This window comes from Carassius auratus, chromosome 27, assembly GCF_003368295.1.
Source record: "Carassius auratus strain Wakin chromosome 27, ASM336829v1, whole genome shotgun sequence".
Classification (NCBI taxonomy): domain Eukaryota; kingdom Metazoa; phylum Chordata; class Actinopteri; order Cypriniformes; family Cyprinidae; genus Carassius; species Carassius auratus.
The window spans coordinates 4,643,992-4,661,668 of record NC_039269.1 but is presented as its reverse complement, the minus strand read 5'-3'; the positions used below and the strand labels follow the sequence as shown (position 1 = coordinate 4,661,668).

The following is a 17,677-nucleotide window of genomic DNA, read 5'->3' as shown; positions in this document are numbered from 1 at the left end:
GATAACTTGAAATAAAGCAAATCAGTCCATTAGTCAATCATGCTGGTGTTAAGGCTGTGTTTTTTTTTTTTTTCAAGGTTTCAAGTTTGACAGCCCAAATCATTACAAACGTTTTTTTTTTTTCATATAAAAAGAAATGTGAACATCCTTCAGAAATGTTTGTTTTGTGCCTTAAGGAAAATAACAACAGCACACAGATTTATACGTTTTAGTTTCATGACTGTTACCACGTCAGCATTAAATAATAAGAGCTGCTAGATGTTGTTTTGACCTCTTCCGGAACAATTAAATGTGAGCAAAGCCTGCATGTTTGAACTGTACCATTATTTGTGAGTGCGTTCTTGCTCTGTAGTCACTGGTCAGATGACTGAGAGTGTCCCTGTACTGTCGATATCCTCCAGGTTTTAAGTATGATCCGTTAGAAATGCTTTTATCCAGCTTATCAAACACCTCATGCAGAATCTCCTCACACTGCATGCGAGACACTTCAAGATTCTGCTGGCACATATCTTGATATTCATTATGAATCTTCCCCTAAATCATGAGAAGAAGACAGAATATTGTACACCGAGTGAATCTCCATTACTTGAATCACCATCATCAATACAAGAGTAGTAGAAGTTATAAAGGTTCATGAATTTAAATACTTTAATTAAATGTTTTCATTGCACTACACAAAAATGCATTATATGTAATCTGACTATTAAGTTCTGTAATATTGACTATTAAGTTCTTTTAAATGCATTTTTTTACATAATGCAAATTTGTTGCAAAAGAAAAGGATGTTTCTGACAGTTCTTTTTGAAGTTTCTGTTGAGAAATGGTCACAGCATTTTGTAATGAATGTGTCCAGTTCAGTTCAAGCATTATCAACTGATAGAAAGGTAAAAATGATTTTCTAAGACACAGTATAGTTCAGATTTCAATTAGAGTTTCAAGTTGATCTAAGTAGTTTCCCTGTTTGTCCCTAGTTTTTTTTGGTCTGTATGTAGAAGGTACTTTACCATGAGCTCTTGATGGTATGTCTTGTCATTGTCATTGAAGGACAAGGTGATGAAAACTTCAATTGCCTTCTTCTCTGCATCTGTGTGGATGTCAGACAGCTCTTCTGGGTGCATTGGAAGCTGAAGCATGTTGAACATCTCTGTCATGTAGAGCTGCAGGGCCTCTTCCACTGCACGGACATTCTGGATCTTAGCCAGAGACACCACTGCGTTCTCCAGACACGGAACCTTCCCGCTGCGGATCGCCTCAACATAAACCTCAGCAAGATTACCCAGAGCTGTCAGGAAACACAACTCCATAGTTCAGTCAACTGTATGCTCTTTTATACACAGTCCACTAATCATTGGATCTCAGAAGAGATTCAGAACTGTCAAACTTTTTCTCTTTAAGGGATTTTGTGAAGGCACACACCTGTTCCAGTAATTGTACAGCCTCCAGTGACTGTTTTTGGTTGTGCATTGTTGTAGATGTAACAGCAGAAGGTGTTTGCCTGCTCAAGAAACTCTGACTCCAGTTCTTCCTCAGCCAGCTGCTCCATTCTCCTCATGTTTGGCGTGCTAGCAGGTCGAGGGAACACAAAGCACTTCCTCACCGCAAAGAATTGCCGCAAACAATTACGGGGCAGGTTATACCGCACAGTCTGAGGTGAACAACCTAAAATAAGATAATTATGAAATCATAACATATATTGAATATATTATATTTTGATTGCTAATTTACTGTATGTAATGGACACTTTTATGTTATACGAAACTGCTATATAAACTGCTATTTTTGCAATGTTAAAATACATTTTTCTATCCTGTTTTAGTAGGCCATTTGTAGGTTGATTTGCACTTTTGAGCTTTCAAGGTTGCTGTTTTCTTTTATTTCAGCAGTGGCTTAGCTCCAATAGTTAGAATGTGAGAAATAAGTTTTGAAAGCTTGTTATTTCTGCATTTTTGTCTAATGACTGATGTTTTTCAACATGACAAAAATTGTCTGTGAGAGCATATATACCTGTTAGTAATAGAATATGTTGTGTATTTGTTTAATGTCAACACTTTATCTCACCTGTTTTGGGTTTCAATGCGCCCTCCAGATACTCATCTGATGTTATTAGTTCATCTCCCCTTTTCAGTTCCAAAGTAAAGTCACGAACAGCCCACACAAACGATGGAAAAACTCTCATGAAATCAGCCGACTCTTCCTCATGTTGACCCTCTTTTGCCTTCACACGAATGTTCTCTGTAAGCTCTGTAACATAGCTACATTCAGCACTGTTCAGGAAGAATAATACTGGTTCCATTTATTAACTTTGTTCATTAACTGCAAACTCTGTTTACATCATATACTCTATGTGTGTGTGTGTGTGTGTGTGTGTGTGAGAGAGAGAGAGAGAAGGATACTGCAGCTTTTCCAGTGCCGTGTTATCAATGACTCCTAAGCTGTTGTACACTAGAGTGCTGCTGAGAAGAACAGCCAGACAGAAGATCCATGTGTCATGTTTCTCATCCCCCTGAAATAGTAAAATTTGTGAGTGTCAGTAACTGGCCACTTATTTATATTTAATAGCAAATAATTCTGTGCAGTGAATCTTCTCATCTTGTGATTAATTAAATGACAGTGAAAGCATAAGGTGACGGCAGATGTTACTGCTATATAGAGATAACATTGCTAAAGATGCTTTGTGATTTTCCTACTCACCTTCTCCACGTCTCCAAGTCCCTCTGTATCCAGCAGCACAAGAGTGTGTCCTTTTTTATTAGGGTGAGGGACACACCACATCCAGATGCCTTTGGTTTTTGATTCAATGGTGCTGCCGAGAGCAAAGCCTGAGACAATCAAATTATTAAAGTCAATGACATATGTGACCCTGGACAACCAAACCAGTCCTAAGTAGCACAGGTAATAGCAATAGCCAACAATACATGGTATGGGTCAAAATTTAATAAAAATTATTTCATGCCAAAAATCATTAGGATATATAGTAAAGATATTTTGGATATATCAAAACATAAATATATCAAAACTTAATTTGTTATTAGTAATATATATTGCTAAGAACTTCATTTGGACAACTGTAAAGGCGATTTTCTCAGATTTTCATAGTTTTATCATAATTTTATATTGTTCTGTCCTAACAAACCATACAACAAGTGAAAGCTTATTTATTCAGATTTCAGATTATCTTTTAAATAAAGTCTAGATGCCAATCCAAAATTGAAAAAAAATATTATCTTTGTATTCACGTTGGTTTTCTCTGAAAAACATATACTGTTTCTAAGAATACTGACTCTGTGATATCTTCTCTGTGACATAATTTCCTCTTTCATGATTGTCACATGCGATTGCGAACCACATAATATGGTTTCCTGCATGTTAGGTAACATAACCTGACAAACATTTTCAGAATATAAATATTATTTTCTCTATTTCCTGCTCTCTTTAAGGAATAATGATAACAATGATGCAAAAACTGCTGAATGATTTCAGCCTTCTAGCTGTGTGCTTATTTTTTTTAATCAATGGTTTGACAAATATGCCAGTTACCTCAGACAAACATCACTATTTAATGGTGAAAATGCAGCATCATTCATAAGTTGCCACCGATGCCATTACTGAAGTGCTCAGTCATGTTTCTGTGAGCGGCAATGACAGATAATGAGTTACTGAGATACAGTATTATTCACTGCCTTATGTAATCTCAACCACTCCAGGTTTTATTGGGCAGTTGTTATGACTGAAGACTGTGCATGACTGTAAACATCAAGTTTCTTTTAAGTGTATCTATCATTTGTGTCTTTGTGTGTAAAATATTTTTAATGAGAGAAATATTTACTGAGTACACATATATTTAAAACTTTTTTTCTACATTACCATCTCAGGATAGCTATACTATGTTTACTTTACCCCCAAAAAATCAAAAAGACATTTTAATTTAAATTAGTTTTTGAGCACAAAATGAGCACAAAAAGACACTTTATTAATATTTAAACTTTTGCTATATTATCAATTGATATTTATTGTTTACATGTATGAAATGATCGCATTATAGTACTGTTTTGCACATACCAAAACTATTTTATCACAGTTTATTCGCTATAGTTTTGAAAATGGTAATAAAATATGACAAGAACTCATAGTTAAACTGTGTCAGAATAAATTAATCTTGATAATGTCAGATAACTTTGATAAAAAGGTATGTAATGAATTAGGCTGAATAGCTGTCAGCTGTTAAATTAAAGTGCATAATTAGATAACATCAAACAATTACCCAGCAATGCTTAAAGGGTTGGCTCAACCAAAAATGACAATTAGCCAATGTTTCCCTCACACTCAAATCATCTTTTAGGTGTCTATGACTTTCTTCTTTCAGATGAATCCAATTGAGAGTTATATAAAAAGAATTATCCTTGCTCTTCCAAGCTTTAGAATTTGAGCAGGTGTTTTGATGTTCAAGAACGTTGGAGGATTTCGTCCTGAGCCGAAATTATGGCAAAAAGAAGACCCAGTTCTGTTTTTCCGTGACTACAATTGCATTTAACCAGTAGGTGGGCTCATTATCTTTGCTATGACTGCTTCTCTCGTCTCCTCTTCTTTCAGTCTGCCCTGTAGGGCCAACTGGATAAACAACTGGAGTTGCATCGGGTTTTAAACGAACTGTGCACTCCCCTGGAAATAATCCAATGCCATCAAAAACTCCCTGCTCCCTGCTCGCTCGTGCGACTCTTTCTGAGTGGTGACAGCGTGCACTGCTTAATCACGGCGGCTGTATGCGCTGTTTGCAAATGTTTTCAGCTGAGCTATCTACGTCTCGTGTGTGTGTGTGTGTGAGGTTTTGGCATGATTCTCACTCCATATATCTATGGCATTGTCTAGCGTTAACTCAGTGCCGACGTTCAACAGCTTCTCTCGCACTCGCGGAGAGCGAATGCCAAATACGATGCTATATCTAACCATTTCCTCGCTGTCTGCATAAGCAGTCTTTCAGTAATAGTCTTAGTTCGGTCACTAATTGCTCCAAACCTTCGTAGGCTCCTTGTACTCGCTCATGAAACTGACATGTGGCGAAAAAATATTCGTTTTGGGTATCACATGCTTCACTTTTTATCCTAACCACAGGAACAAATAACTGCACTTTTCAACTTCAGCTTTTTTAATGGACCCGCGAACACGAGCTCTGCGTGCTGTCTCAATTTACGCCATGCATTCGGTAAATTAAACGATCCCCAGTTCATATGCGTAGCTGGAACTCCTGTAAAATGTTCACTTACTTTTCTTCGGACACAATGTATTCTTTGTTTAATTATTTATTGCACAGTGCGTGTAGTTTCAAATAAGGAGACGAACAGTGAGTAGGGTACCAAATACATCTTTGAGCTTTAATCGACTGCCTGCAACTGTCTTCACATGTGATCAATCTCTGCTGATACACGTCAAAATCTATTTTTTTTTTACTTCTGTCGCATCCACAAGTAAACAACTATTTAAATAAAATGGACATCTGGTGTCTGCCTGAATATTTGGTTTGACTTTATTCAGTTATCATAAACTCATTATCATAGCATGTAACAGTTACCGCACAAGAGAATAACATCTAGCATTTTCTCTCACCGGACTGTTGTCCTGCCAGGCGGTTCATGAGGTAAGATTTGCCCGTACGGTAGAGTCCCACCACAGAGACCACCACCACCGGCTCCTTGATCCCATCCAGAATGTCTTTGGCCTCTTTTCTCACACGCAGCTGCCCATTTTCATCATTTTCAATGAGACACACCGGAGCGGACATGAGCCTGCCACACGCCATGACTCTGCAAAAGAAAACAACAAAGCACAACAACGTCAATAGCCAGTAATTTCAGAATTACATACAGAATCATAAAGACATATATAAAATTACATTTAAATTTGAATACATAACTGACAGGCAAAGAAGCTGATTATAGCCTATCGTTAGCAAAGCGACTTGGTTGAACAGCAGAAAGCATACATCGTTCTTAAATTTAGAACCGCACAAACCCGATGTTCCGAGGCTCCTCCCGTCTTATATTTGTGTCTTTGTTCCTAAGATATTTGCCATACACTCCCTACACCGAGAGTGAAAGTGAAAGTATGCTGCTTCAATTCACTGAAATAACGGCTGCACAAGCTTCTTCCCAGAAATCACCCGTTTAACAGAAACCGCTAAACATAGACCCTGGGTTCAGGTGACCAGACGTACCGTTTTCCGTGGACTGTCCCGGTTTTAGTGTGTCCCCGTTTTACACCACGTTAAAAACAGCACGCAAATAAAAGTAAAAGCCCGAGCAGCCAGCTAGCAATCGTGATATGATTGTTATTTTAACCAGCAGAGGGCGCTGCGAGCTATATACTTGTTGATCGCGCGCAGAAAGTGAGGAAGTCCATACATGGTGGTCAAAATGAGCCTAAAATGCAAAATAATAAGCCTGATTAAGCATAGGAAATATACATTTCCAAAGCTTAAGCATAAAATTTGAAAAGTTCAAGCATAACAAGTTGAAAAGTAATTACTGTACTTAGGTTTGTTAAACGTTACAGTTAGAAAAATATTAATCATAGGACCATAATTTTCACATTCATCATATTTTCTCATATTTATTGTCTTACTTTAATGTGTTTTTGTAAAGCCATCATTTTGTTAAAATAAGCCTTGAAGTCTGTGTTCCTGTTCTAAAATTAAATTACATCAGAGTTTAATGTGTTTTCTGTCTGGCTGAATTTCAAGTAAAACCTGTTCCTTTTCTAAATCTTTAGGCCACTTCAAAGACAACTCTTCACTGTTCAGCTCTTTGTTCAGCTACTCTCAGAGGTGGAAAGAGCCTGCAGTTACCAAAGCAGAAATTATGTTTTGATATATATAAGACATAAAATGTTGAATACTATTTTTTTAAAAACATATATATATATATATATATATACACACACACGGGTTTTTGTCAAAATACTAATATTTTTCGCACATCGTTAAAACAACAATTACAATATTAGTGCAGACGATATACAGGCGCTGGTCATATAATTGGAATATCATCAAAAAGTTGATTTATTTCACTAATTCCATTTAAAAAGTTAAACTTGTATATTATATTCATTCATTACAGACAGACGGATATATTCCAAATGTTTATTTCTTTTGATTTTGGTGATTATTAATTTTTTATGATTTGATGATTAAATCCCAAATTCAGTATCTCCGAAAATTAGAATATAACTTAAGACCAATACAAAGAAAGGATTTTTAGAAATCTTGGTGAACTGAAAAGTATAAACGTGAAAAGTGAGCATGTACAGCACTGAATACTTAGTTGGGGCTCCTTTTGCCAGAATTACTGCAGCAATGCGGCATGGCATGGAGTTGATCAGTCTGTGGCACTGTTCAGGTGTTATGAGAGCCCAGGTTGCTCTGATAGATTCTGATAGATTGTTGGGTCTGACATATCTCATCTTCCTCTTCACAATACCCTATAGATTTTCTATGGGGTTAAGGTCCGGCAAGTTTGCTGGCCAATTAAGAACAAGGATACCATGGTCCTTAAACCAGGTACTGGAAGCTTTGATACTGTGTGCAGGTGCCAAGTCCTGTTGGAAAATGAAATCTGCATCTCCATAAAGTTGGTCAGCAGCAGGAAGAATGAAGTGCTCTAAAACTTCCTGGTATACGGCTGCGTTGACCTTGGACCTCAGAAAACACAGTGGACCAACACCAGCAGATGACATGGTGACCCAAACCATCACTGATTGTGGAAACTTTAAACTGGACCTCAAGCAACATGAACTGTGTGCCTGTCCTTTCTTCCTCCAGACTCTGGGGCCCTGATTTCCAAAGGAAATGCAAAATTTACTTTCATCAGAGGACATAACTTTGGACCACTCAGTAGCAGTTCAGCCTTTTTTGTCTTTAGATGCTTCTGACGCTGTCTGTTTGACACAAGGAATTCGACAGCTGAAACCCATGTCTTGCATGTACGTATTGGTTCTTGAAGCACTGACTCCAGCTGCAGTCCACTCTTTGTGTCCAACTTTTTGATGATATTCTAATTATATGACCAGCACCTGTATATCACACACCCTGCACCATTGTCTTTTTGGGTAATTTGTGCAAAACCTTTTGCTAAACTGTCAAAGCTTCATTTTAAAAAACAGTGCTACGATGCAAGTATTTAGTGTTTAGGGTGGATGTTGAGATTTCGAGAACACCGCTTAAGCTAAGGTGACCAGATTTCTGAAATGAAAACCGCGGCGACATTTCCCAGTTCAGTGGTCAAAATATAACTGAATTGTGATTTATCAAATTTTTTTTTGTGGGTTCCATAAATATCATAACTAATACAGTGTTTTTTGAGGACCAGACTTACTCTATTTTTTTTAAATACAAGTAACCAAAAATCATAACGAAAAATAGTAAATAGTAAATTTTAATTTTAAAAAAGCGGTCATCCCTACTAAAACATGAAGTGTATTTAAATTCTCATCTCTGATAGTATTTGGACTCAGCCATTTTGTTCATTCAGCCAATATACTAGACAGCTAAAAATATATCCATTGTGAAAAAGGCCCAACAAAGGTTGTACTTCCTTTGCCAACTGAGGAAGTTTAACCTGCCACAGGATCTGCTGAAACAGTTCTACCTTCATTGAGTCTGTACTGTGTACTTCACTAACTGTCTGGTTTGGTTCAGCTACAAAATCAGACATCAGAAGACTACAGAGAAATATTAAATATTCCCCACTTATGCAATAAAAATGTGCAATATGCTTATATTTAATTGTTACCCCTCCATCCTAGTACATCCCTGCGTCTTACTTGATCCTATTCCATTATCATTTATTGCACATTTGTTTATACACTTATTTATTTGCAAAGGTTTATTTTATTTTTATTTTTTTTGTCTGCGTGTTTCTCTGTGCACTGGAAGCTTATGTCATAAAAACTAATTCCTTGTATGCGCAAGCATACTTGGCAATAAAGCCCTTTCTGATTCTGAAAATGCTTCCTCAGGTCTGATAGCAAACTTTTGTTGCCAGAAATGTGCCTGGTTAAAGTAACTGAAGATTAAATGTGTGTGCTTGATGCATGAAAATCTCATTGGGTCTTGCACATCAAAAGCACTTTTTTCTGTTTACCATATTTAATGTGCATGATATAAAATAAAAATGAAAAATATTATGATTACGTCTTAAGTTGAAATAAAATTGTAAGGAGTAAAAAGAATATATTTTTTCTTCAGAAATGTGATCAAGTAAAAGTGCAAGTAATCAGTTTACATTTTATATGCATTATATTTTAGGCTCATATTGACTACAAAGTATCTGCTTTCTGCAAATGTAATTTTGCAAGTGTAATTTATTACTTTATTGTTTTTTTTTATATTATTCATATCAGAGACTCAGAGAGAGTTGTGACAGTGAAGTTTCAGGAATGTTTAATAGGCCTGCATGTCTTGTTATACACTGCACACAAACAGTATTACTTTGTTTTAATAGGTCAGGTCTATTTTGATAACTGATGAAAATAGCGCTCTGCTCTCCTTCAAGCTTTTCATATCTACAGTAGCGGCGTGCGACCAAGTAATCAGCTCGCAGCGCCCTCTGCTGGTGAAAATAATCCCAACCATATGATTGCCAACTGGTCAAGTTGGTCGGACTTTTCCAGTGTGTTGTTAAACGTGCTTTAAAACGGGGACAGGACACCAAAAACAGGGGCTGTCCACGGAATACTGCATAGAGCTTAAATATGACTAGGGGTTCATTTTCTTCAAGATCATCTTCAGCAGAATACGAAGGGGTATCGTTTTCAGCTGGGTCTGCACCATAATGCTCGTCTTGTCCAATCTGCATCTTTCTTGTGACTTTAGCGCCAGTTTGATCTCCTGCCCACTTTTTACTGCAGTAGTTTCCAGGGATTTTTTTTTACTTGGTCATTAATTAATTAAATTAAAGTGTTTTAAAATGTAGCGAAGTACAATACTTCAAATTAAATATTGTAAATTAAATATTTTAAATATTACTTTATAAAAAGTAGAAATAGACACAACAAAGCTACTGAGAGTAACGCGAGTAAATGTAAATCGTTACTGGCTACTCTTCTCCAATTATTGGAAGTTTTGATGTGCTAAAAAGGCTCACTAAAGAAGAAAAAAAACTGTCTCTCTGTTTCTCACAACGGCTCTTTGGTCAAACTTTCATAGCTTCTATACTCACGTGCCATCCAATTTCCCTATTTTCCAGACTATAAGTCGCACTTATCAAAATTAATTTGACATGAACCAAGAGAAATGTATCAAGAGAAAACATTACGGTCTACAGCCGCGAGAGGGCGCTCTATGCTGCTCAGTGCTCATGTAGCGCCCTCTCATGGTTGTAGACGGTAATGTTTTCTATTCATTCGAAATAAATGCTACTTATAGTCCAGTGCGACTTATAATTTTTTTTTTTCTCGTAATGAGGTATTTTTGGACTGAAGCAACTTATACTTAGGTGCGACTTATAGTCCGAAAAATACGGTATATGCATTATATCTTAGGCTCATACTGACTACTAGAGGCTACAGCCAGGGGTGCTGCACAAGATCCCGGGCCCTATGCATAGGCAGTCCTAATGGGCCCCCCTCCCCTTGAAAATATATATTCCAGATTTTTCAAGGGCCCTCTCTTCCTTTGGGGCCCTGGTAATCAGTACTGGTACCAGCGCCCCTTGCTACAGCTCAAGATCCTATTATCTTCTGCTGCGACAGTAGTACACACACACACACACACACACACAGCATATGTCAACATTTTAACAAACGTTAAATTTAGTGATTCATAAACTAGCCCATTTGTTAATAAATGAGTACAACAAAATCCATATTTAAATTTAATATACGACCACCAACTCAATCACCTCAAATTCGTATTGACGAGGACGACTAGACCTCCTGTCTTTATTCTGAAATAGCTTACCTTGTTCACGAAGTCAATTCTGCAGCATCACGATTTCCCGGATATCACCTCATTTCACGGACTTTCTGGGAGGGCGCTTTTGAGACGACGCTGACCACCTCTTCAGTATTTATACACGAGCTTCAGTCAGAACCGACCATCCACGACAGAAGACAAGCAGAGGTAGGATCTCATTTTCTCTTTAAATTAATTACTTAAGCAGACAGTCGAAATAAAATATCTTTAAACACATAATAATAGGCCTACAAGCTAATATAATCATTTAAATGTTTGTAATCGCCTTCCATATTTCAAGATTGCTTTTCATATTTAAGTGAACTCTAGCATTATATGCATAGATATATAAAAAAAGGCAATAAAAACATAGAAAACAACTCATTTGCTTGGATTTTGTTCGTTTTCATTTATTTTTCCTTTGGTATTTTACTGTCCTTTTGATATTTTCAGACTAAATTCTAATGAACACTGTATGTAATAATAAAAAGAGCAGTAAATTGTATGATCGACAGGGGGCAGCACAGCACTGCTTAAACAGCCACACCTCATATTCTCCAGTTATTGTACTGCAGAGGAATGAAACTAATGTATACAGGCTAAAATTAAAACTGCTAATTAATGATGGGAAGGGGCTTCCATAAAAAAGAAAAAAAGAAAAAAAAGTTTTTGATGAAATTTCTGTCTAAATAGATAAATAAGCATGTACATGTTTTGTTATTCTACAGAGCCCATGTGTGCAAGGGGTTTCAGATAACAGAAAGAACTGTTTGTCATTGTGGACCAAATCTGAAAACACTTTCACTTTCGATTCCTCCATTACGAATAGGCCAGTGACAGTGCATTTTTTCCAATCAATATCATGCATAATGCAGAGGATAAGAAACTTAAAGGCAGAAGACGTGTTAAGTTGTTTCTCTTTAATTGTATGTTGATGCAGTGGTTTACGCAGGCCTAAAGATTTGCAATATTTCTTTAATTACAGAAGAAATTTTAGAGACATTACACACAGACTAAAATCCTAGAAATACTACATGATCAAGAGCTGTAACACTATAATGCATCCCAGCCTAGCTGCAGTTTATCACAGCTATGCTGAAACTCAGACACATATTGACACTGTGCGTTAAGTCTGTTTGATTTTGTATGTATGGTTTTTACTTAGGATCATGTCTTGTAGTAAGTACATGTCAGCTCCGGTGTGTCTCATTGAAAATGATGAAAATGGGCAGCTGCGTGTGAGAAAAGAGGCCAAAGACATTCTGGATGGGATCAAGGAGCCGGTGGTGGTGGTGTCTGTGGTGGGACTCTACCGTACTGGGAAATCTTACCTCATGAACCGCCTGGCAGGACAACAGTCTGGTGAGAGAACATGGTCAAAGTCCTTCTCAAGTGCAGTATATGTTCATCTGATAACGAGAACATCTGAAAACTGTAACTGCATAATAATAATGTTATTGTCTCAGGCTTTGCTCTCGGCAGCACTATTGAATCAAAGACCAAAGGCATCTGGATGTGGTGTGTACCTCACCCTAAAAAAGAAGGACACGCTCTTGTGCTGCTGGACACAGAGGGACTTGGGGACGTGGCGAAGGTGAGCACAGTCACTAACTATCATGAATAATTTCACAGTTTTAGTTTGCCATTAGTACCTCAGAAGAAACACTATTAAGTTGTATTGTGTTGTGAATGAATGCTTTGATCTGAAGACACTGTGTGTGTTTCAGGGAGACTCTAAGAATGACAGCTGGATCTTCTGTCTGGCTGTTCTGCTCAGCAGCAAATTGGTGTACAACAGCCGTGGCACTATTGATAACACTGCATTGGAAAAGCTGCAGTATCCTTTAACCAAATAACCCACTTCCTCTTTCACATATATAAATATACACTTTACAAGATGTTGTTATTCTTTAATGCACTGAAGCTACGTTGTTGAGCTCACTGAGCAGATCAAGATCAGATCGACAAAAGCAGCAGATGAGGAGGAGGAAGAGGAAGATTCTGAGTTTGTGCGGTTTTTCCCATCATTCATCTGGGCTGTGAGAGATTTCACCTTGGAATTGAAAATGAATGGGAAGAAAGTGACGGATGACGGTTACCTCGAATTTGCCCTTGAACTGAAGAAAGGTATTTAAGACAGAATTACATTTACACATTTGGCAGTAGCTGATTTCCAAAGCAACTATGCAGCAAAAGTTTTAAAGGTTATAAGCAGGTGCACAGTACAAGTTTTACTAACTCTTGGTTACCCTGGGAATTAAACCCATGATATGGGCATTGTTTGCACCATTCTCTACTTGAGCTACAGGAAGGTTAAAATAATTATTTGCCCACCTACTGGATTCATTTCTATTTTGGAATAGAATTTGAATTTCAAAACACAGTAAAAAATAAGCACGAATAGGCTCACTGGCCCATGATATCCGTTCTGTGAGGTCTTTAAAATAACCACTGATGCCTGCAATCCAGACTACATAACTAAACTGGTATGATTACTTTTCATTACTGGACCACATATTTGTCTGCACTGACAGTTATTTGAATATTCGTGTATGTATTTCTGTAAATGAACAATGCCTGAAAAACGGAAATGAAGTATGTTGGCTGTATATTTCTTTCTTCTTTCCTGAATTATCTCTTTTTAGGTGTGAGTAAAAAAACTAGAGACTACAATTTGCCTCGTGAATGTATCAAGCATTATTTCCCTAGTCGGAAGTGTTTTGTGTTCCCGTTTCCTATTACCTCCCACAACGACATGCCACGACTGGAGATCTTGCAGGACCAGGACCTTGCAGATAATTTTCTGGAGGTCACGGGACATTTCTGTGACTACGTGTTTGTCAACAGTGATGTGAAAAGACTGAAAGGAGGACACATAGTTACTGGCCGATGTGAGTGTTTTACCAAATGAAAGGCTTCATTCATTTGAATCTTTAACACATTTCAGATTTACATTAAAGCTGCAGTAGGTAACTTTTGTAAAAATATATTTTTTACATATTTGTTAAACCTGTCATTATGTCCTGACAGTAGAATATGAGACAGATAATCTGTGAAAAAATCAAGCTCCTCTGGCTCCTCCCAGTGCTCCTATTGCCATTTGCAGAAATACATTGCTCCCGTTAAGAAACAACCAATCAGAGCTGCGGTCCGTAACTTTGTGTTCAAAATGTAGAAAAATGTATATAATAAGTGAGTACACCATGAATCCATTTTCCAAACCGTGTTTTTAGCTTGTCCTGAATCACTAGGGTGCACCTATAATAAGTGTTTATATTCTGACTATTTTAGATTGCTTCGGGGGTACCGCGGCGGAGTAACCCAGTACCTTTGTGATTCTTCATAGACATAAACAGAGAGAAGTAGTTCCGGCTACGATGTTCTTCCGCAAGACGCAAGCAGTTCTGTTAATTAACCGCTAGAGCATCAAAAGTTACCTACCGCAGCTTTAAGTTTTGCATAATCAAACAAATAAATTATTTTAAACATTTGATTAGTAAAACCCTTCATCTGTTGTTTGAAAATACCGTGGATCATTTAATCCTAACTGTTTGTGTGTGTGTTGTCAGTGCTCAGACATTTGGTTGCGATTTACGTAGACACAATCAGCAGTGGTGAAGTGCCCTGTCTGGAAAATGCAGTGGTTGTTCTAGCAAATCTAGAAAACCAGACAGCTGTTCAAGAAGCTCTGAAAGTATATCAGACAGGAATGGAAGAGGTGAGGCACATTCTGGTTGAGTTCAATTGTTTTTTATATGGTCATTTTTCCAATTACTATCCTTCTCTTTACATCTCTGTGTCTCTATACAGAGAAAAAAAAAACCCATCCGAAGTCAGAACACCAAATTTTGTATGCAGCTGCATTTTGAATGTTGTGAATGAATGCACAAACACCCTTTAAGTAAACACACACTATGTTTTTACAGTTGAAGAAGACATTACCAATCAGTATAGAAAAGTTGACCTGTGAGCACCAGAAATTCAGCAGTATGGCCATTGATAAATTCGCGAAACGCTCATTTAAAGATGAGAAAATGGAATTCTTAAAGAAACTGGAGGTGAGTTTTATAATTTATAAGAGTGACTAATACTTGTGTACTCATGTATGCATTATAGCCTTTATGTATCTGGGAAATTAATGATATTGACATTAAAGGGAAGGGAACACTGGCTTTCTGCAAGTATTATACTGTAGATCTTACTGGATGTGTCAGGTTGGAGATTGTGTTAATATCTGGTGACCTCATAAATTACATCCATCAGATAAAAACAACTTATTCACAAAACAATGTATACAGACAGTACCCAATACATTCTGTCTTTGTATAAGTGTATTTATGAATGTTTGAGATTTGTAGATAATTTCTTCTTTTATGTGTTTATAGGAAGATGTATCTATGTGCTATACAGACTTGTTGGAAGAGAATAAGATGGCATCAGAGAGAAAGTGCAGAGATCTACTGAAGAATCTGTTCTCTGACATGAATAAACGGCTGCAGGATGGAGAGTACAGTCAGTCTGGAGGATATGAACTTTATAAAAGAGATCGAGACGCCATTGTTGAACATTACCACAGAGAACCCAACAAAGGAATAAGGGTAAGGACTCTTTAGAGTCTATTTGTGGCACTGGACCACAAAAATGAAATTGAGATTTATACATGATCTGAAAGCTTAATAAATAAGCTTTCCATTGATGTATTGTTTATAAGGATGGTAACAATATTTAGATATACAACTATTTGAAAATCTGGAATCTGAGGGTTAAAAAAAATTGAAATATTGAGCCTTTAAAATTGACTAAATAAAGTTCTTAGTAATGCATATTACTAATCACAAATAAAAATGTTATATATTTACTATATATAGATCTTTACATAATATCCTAATAATTTTTTGGATAAAAGAAAATGTGATAATTTTGACCCATACAATAAATTGTTAGCTACTGCTACAAATATACCCACGCTACTTATGACTAGTTTTGTGGTCCAGGGTTACATTTGTGAGTGTATGTGACTCAAGTACACACTGGTCTAAGATATGTTTGTGTGCAGGCTGAGGCTGTGCTGGAAGAGTTTCTGAAAGAACGGGAACCTGAAGCAAACAGCATCCTCTGCATGGATAATAAACTCACTGAAAAGGAGAAACAAATGAATAGTAAGTTTATACTAAGCTTTTAGAAGCACAGGATGTAGGGACCTTAAACACTCTGAATTAGGTTTGAGGTTATTATTTCATTGTCATTTCATATTCTTTCTGTTTTGACTGAATGTTCAGAAGAAAAAGAGAATGCAGCTCTGCTGGAACAGAAGTTGAAAGAAGAGGAGGAGAAACTAATTGAGAAGGAAAAAATGATGGAGACCGAGAAAGCGCGGCATGAGGACAGGGTAAAACAAATGCAGGAGAAGTTCAGTCAGGAGAAGAAGCAGCAGCAGGAGGAGATTGAAAAAGCCATTAAGAGCAAACTGAAGGAGCAGGAGGATATGCTGAAGAAAGGCTTCGAGGAGGAAGCCTATAACCTCAAGGAAGAAATAAAGAAGTTAAAAAATGAAAAGGAACGCTTACATGGTGGTGGCATATTTAAAGACTATGTGATGCCATTTCTTTGCCCTCTTGTAGAAACTGTTCCCAACCTCCTCGTGCAGAGATCGATGATGAAAAGCTTGGCAAAGGGACTGAGACGTTAAAACCTGATACAAAACTTTCCTTGATTCATATTTTCCATTCACTGAAATATCTCTATTGAGTCTGATTTTATAGCATTTAAAGACTTACTAAAGCATTCACTTAATAGAGCAGGTAGTTAATGTGCTGAGAATCCTAAACATACATTATGCACCCTTGAAAGTGCACAATGTCATTTCTACACCATTAGCAGCACCCACAGAATTCACAAAATGGCAGGTGTTTTTCAGTGAAAAGTCCATCTTTTGGATAAAAAGGAGTCCCAGCTCAAAAAATTAGTTTATGTTGATGCAAAGAGGAAGTGTTATGGAAAGATGGAAGTAACTTTATTTATTTTTTATTAATATTAATTTATAAGTTCCTGTTTTAGCTTTAAATAAGGACTTGAGTTGCAATAAGGAAATTATGTAATAGGCCGCACACATGGTCAAGAAAGGGTCAAGGGGTTATTTAAGACCGCAAGCAGAGACGTGCAGGCAATATGAAGATAAGAATGCTCAGTCCAAAGATCACTTTCGTTCTGAATGCAGTCTACATGTGATCAGTCTAGACTTACGAAAATGCTTAGCACAGTAGATCTCACAGTCATATGACTAGATTAGATCATCATGACAATAATCAGATCAGTGTAAAATGTCACAGTGAAGAAAACTTGTGTAACAATATATTTTCACCTCAATGTAATTTGGTCCAAAAAAAATAAAAATACAGCATTTATTATAGCACATATACTGTAACATTCCAATATTCTACAATAAATCTCATCTTTCCTCTGAGTACCTCTGATCTGGTTCTTTTTTTTTCTGTGCAATGGTTTGTTGAATTGTTTTACAATTAAAATAAAATTACCATGGGTTGAGATGTAATAAATGTAGTGCTGTAATTAATGGGGTTATTATTTAATATTTCCATGAATTAAATATACGTTTCAGACATTTTCACGTTCGTTAAAACCTATAGGTTAAACATTTAATTTGCATTAATAGTGTTGCTATTATAACATATCTTCAATTAAAATAACGGAAATTGAATATGTAAATATATGCCC

At 36.8% G+C, this 17,677-nt stretch overlaps 2 protein-coding genes across 5 annotated transcripts in view; one reads left to right on the top strand and one right to left on the bottom strand.

Moving 5' to 3' along the window:
• Positions 1-6,228, bottom strand: part of LOC113045144 (guanylate-binding protein 1-like) — a 48,868-nt gene extending 42,640 nt beyond the window's left edge. The window contains exons 1-8 of one of the 4 annotated variants that reach the window (XM_026205338.1): positions 6,209-6,228; positions 5,602-5,798; positions 2,692-2,819; positions 2,394-2,503; positions 2,059-2,252; positions 1,417-1,659; positions 1,005-1,282; positions 322-534 (exon numbers count right to left, since the gene is read on the bottom strand). In XM_026205338.1, the coding sequence (XP_026061123.1) occupies positions 322-534; positions 1,005-1,282; positions 1,417-1,659; positions 2,059-2,252; positions 2,394-2,503; positions 2,692-2,819; positions 5,602-5,794 (1,359 nt within the window). In that variant the 5' untranslated portion in view covers positions 5,795-5,798; positions 6,209-6,228. The other 3 variants (XM_026205337.1, XM_026205336.1, XM_026205335.1) reach the window with 3 other exon arrangements.
• A 5,515-nt stretch (positions 6,229-11,743) lies between these two features.
• LOC113045141 (guanylate-binding protein 1-like) lies at positions 11,744-17,398 on the top strand. The gene is made up of 10 exons (XM_026205332.1): positions 11,744-12,304; positions 12,409-12,536; positions 12,670-12,779; positions 12,867-13,069; positions 13,588-13,833; positions 14,512-14,660; positions 14,869-15,000; positions 15,328-15,540; positions 15,999-16,101; positions 16,222-17,398. The coding sequence occupies exons 1-10, from the start codon at positions 12,112-12,114 to the stop codon at positions 16,629-16,631; spliced, it is 1,887 nt and encodes a 628-aa protein (XP_026061117.1). The 5' UTR covers positions 11,744-12,111; the 3' UTR covers positions 16,632-17,398.
• The last annotated feature ends 279 nt before the right edge of the window (positions 17,399-17,677 follow it).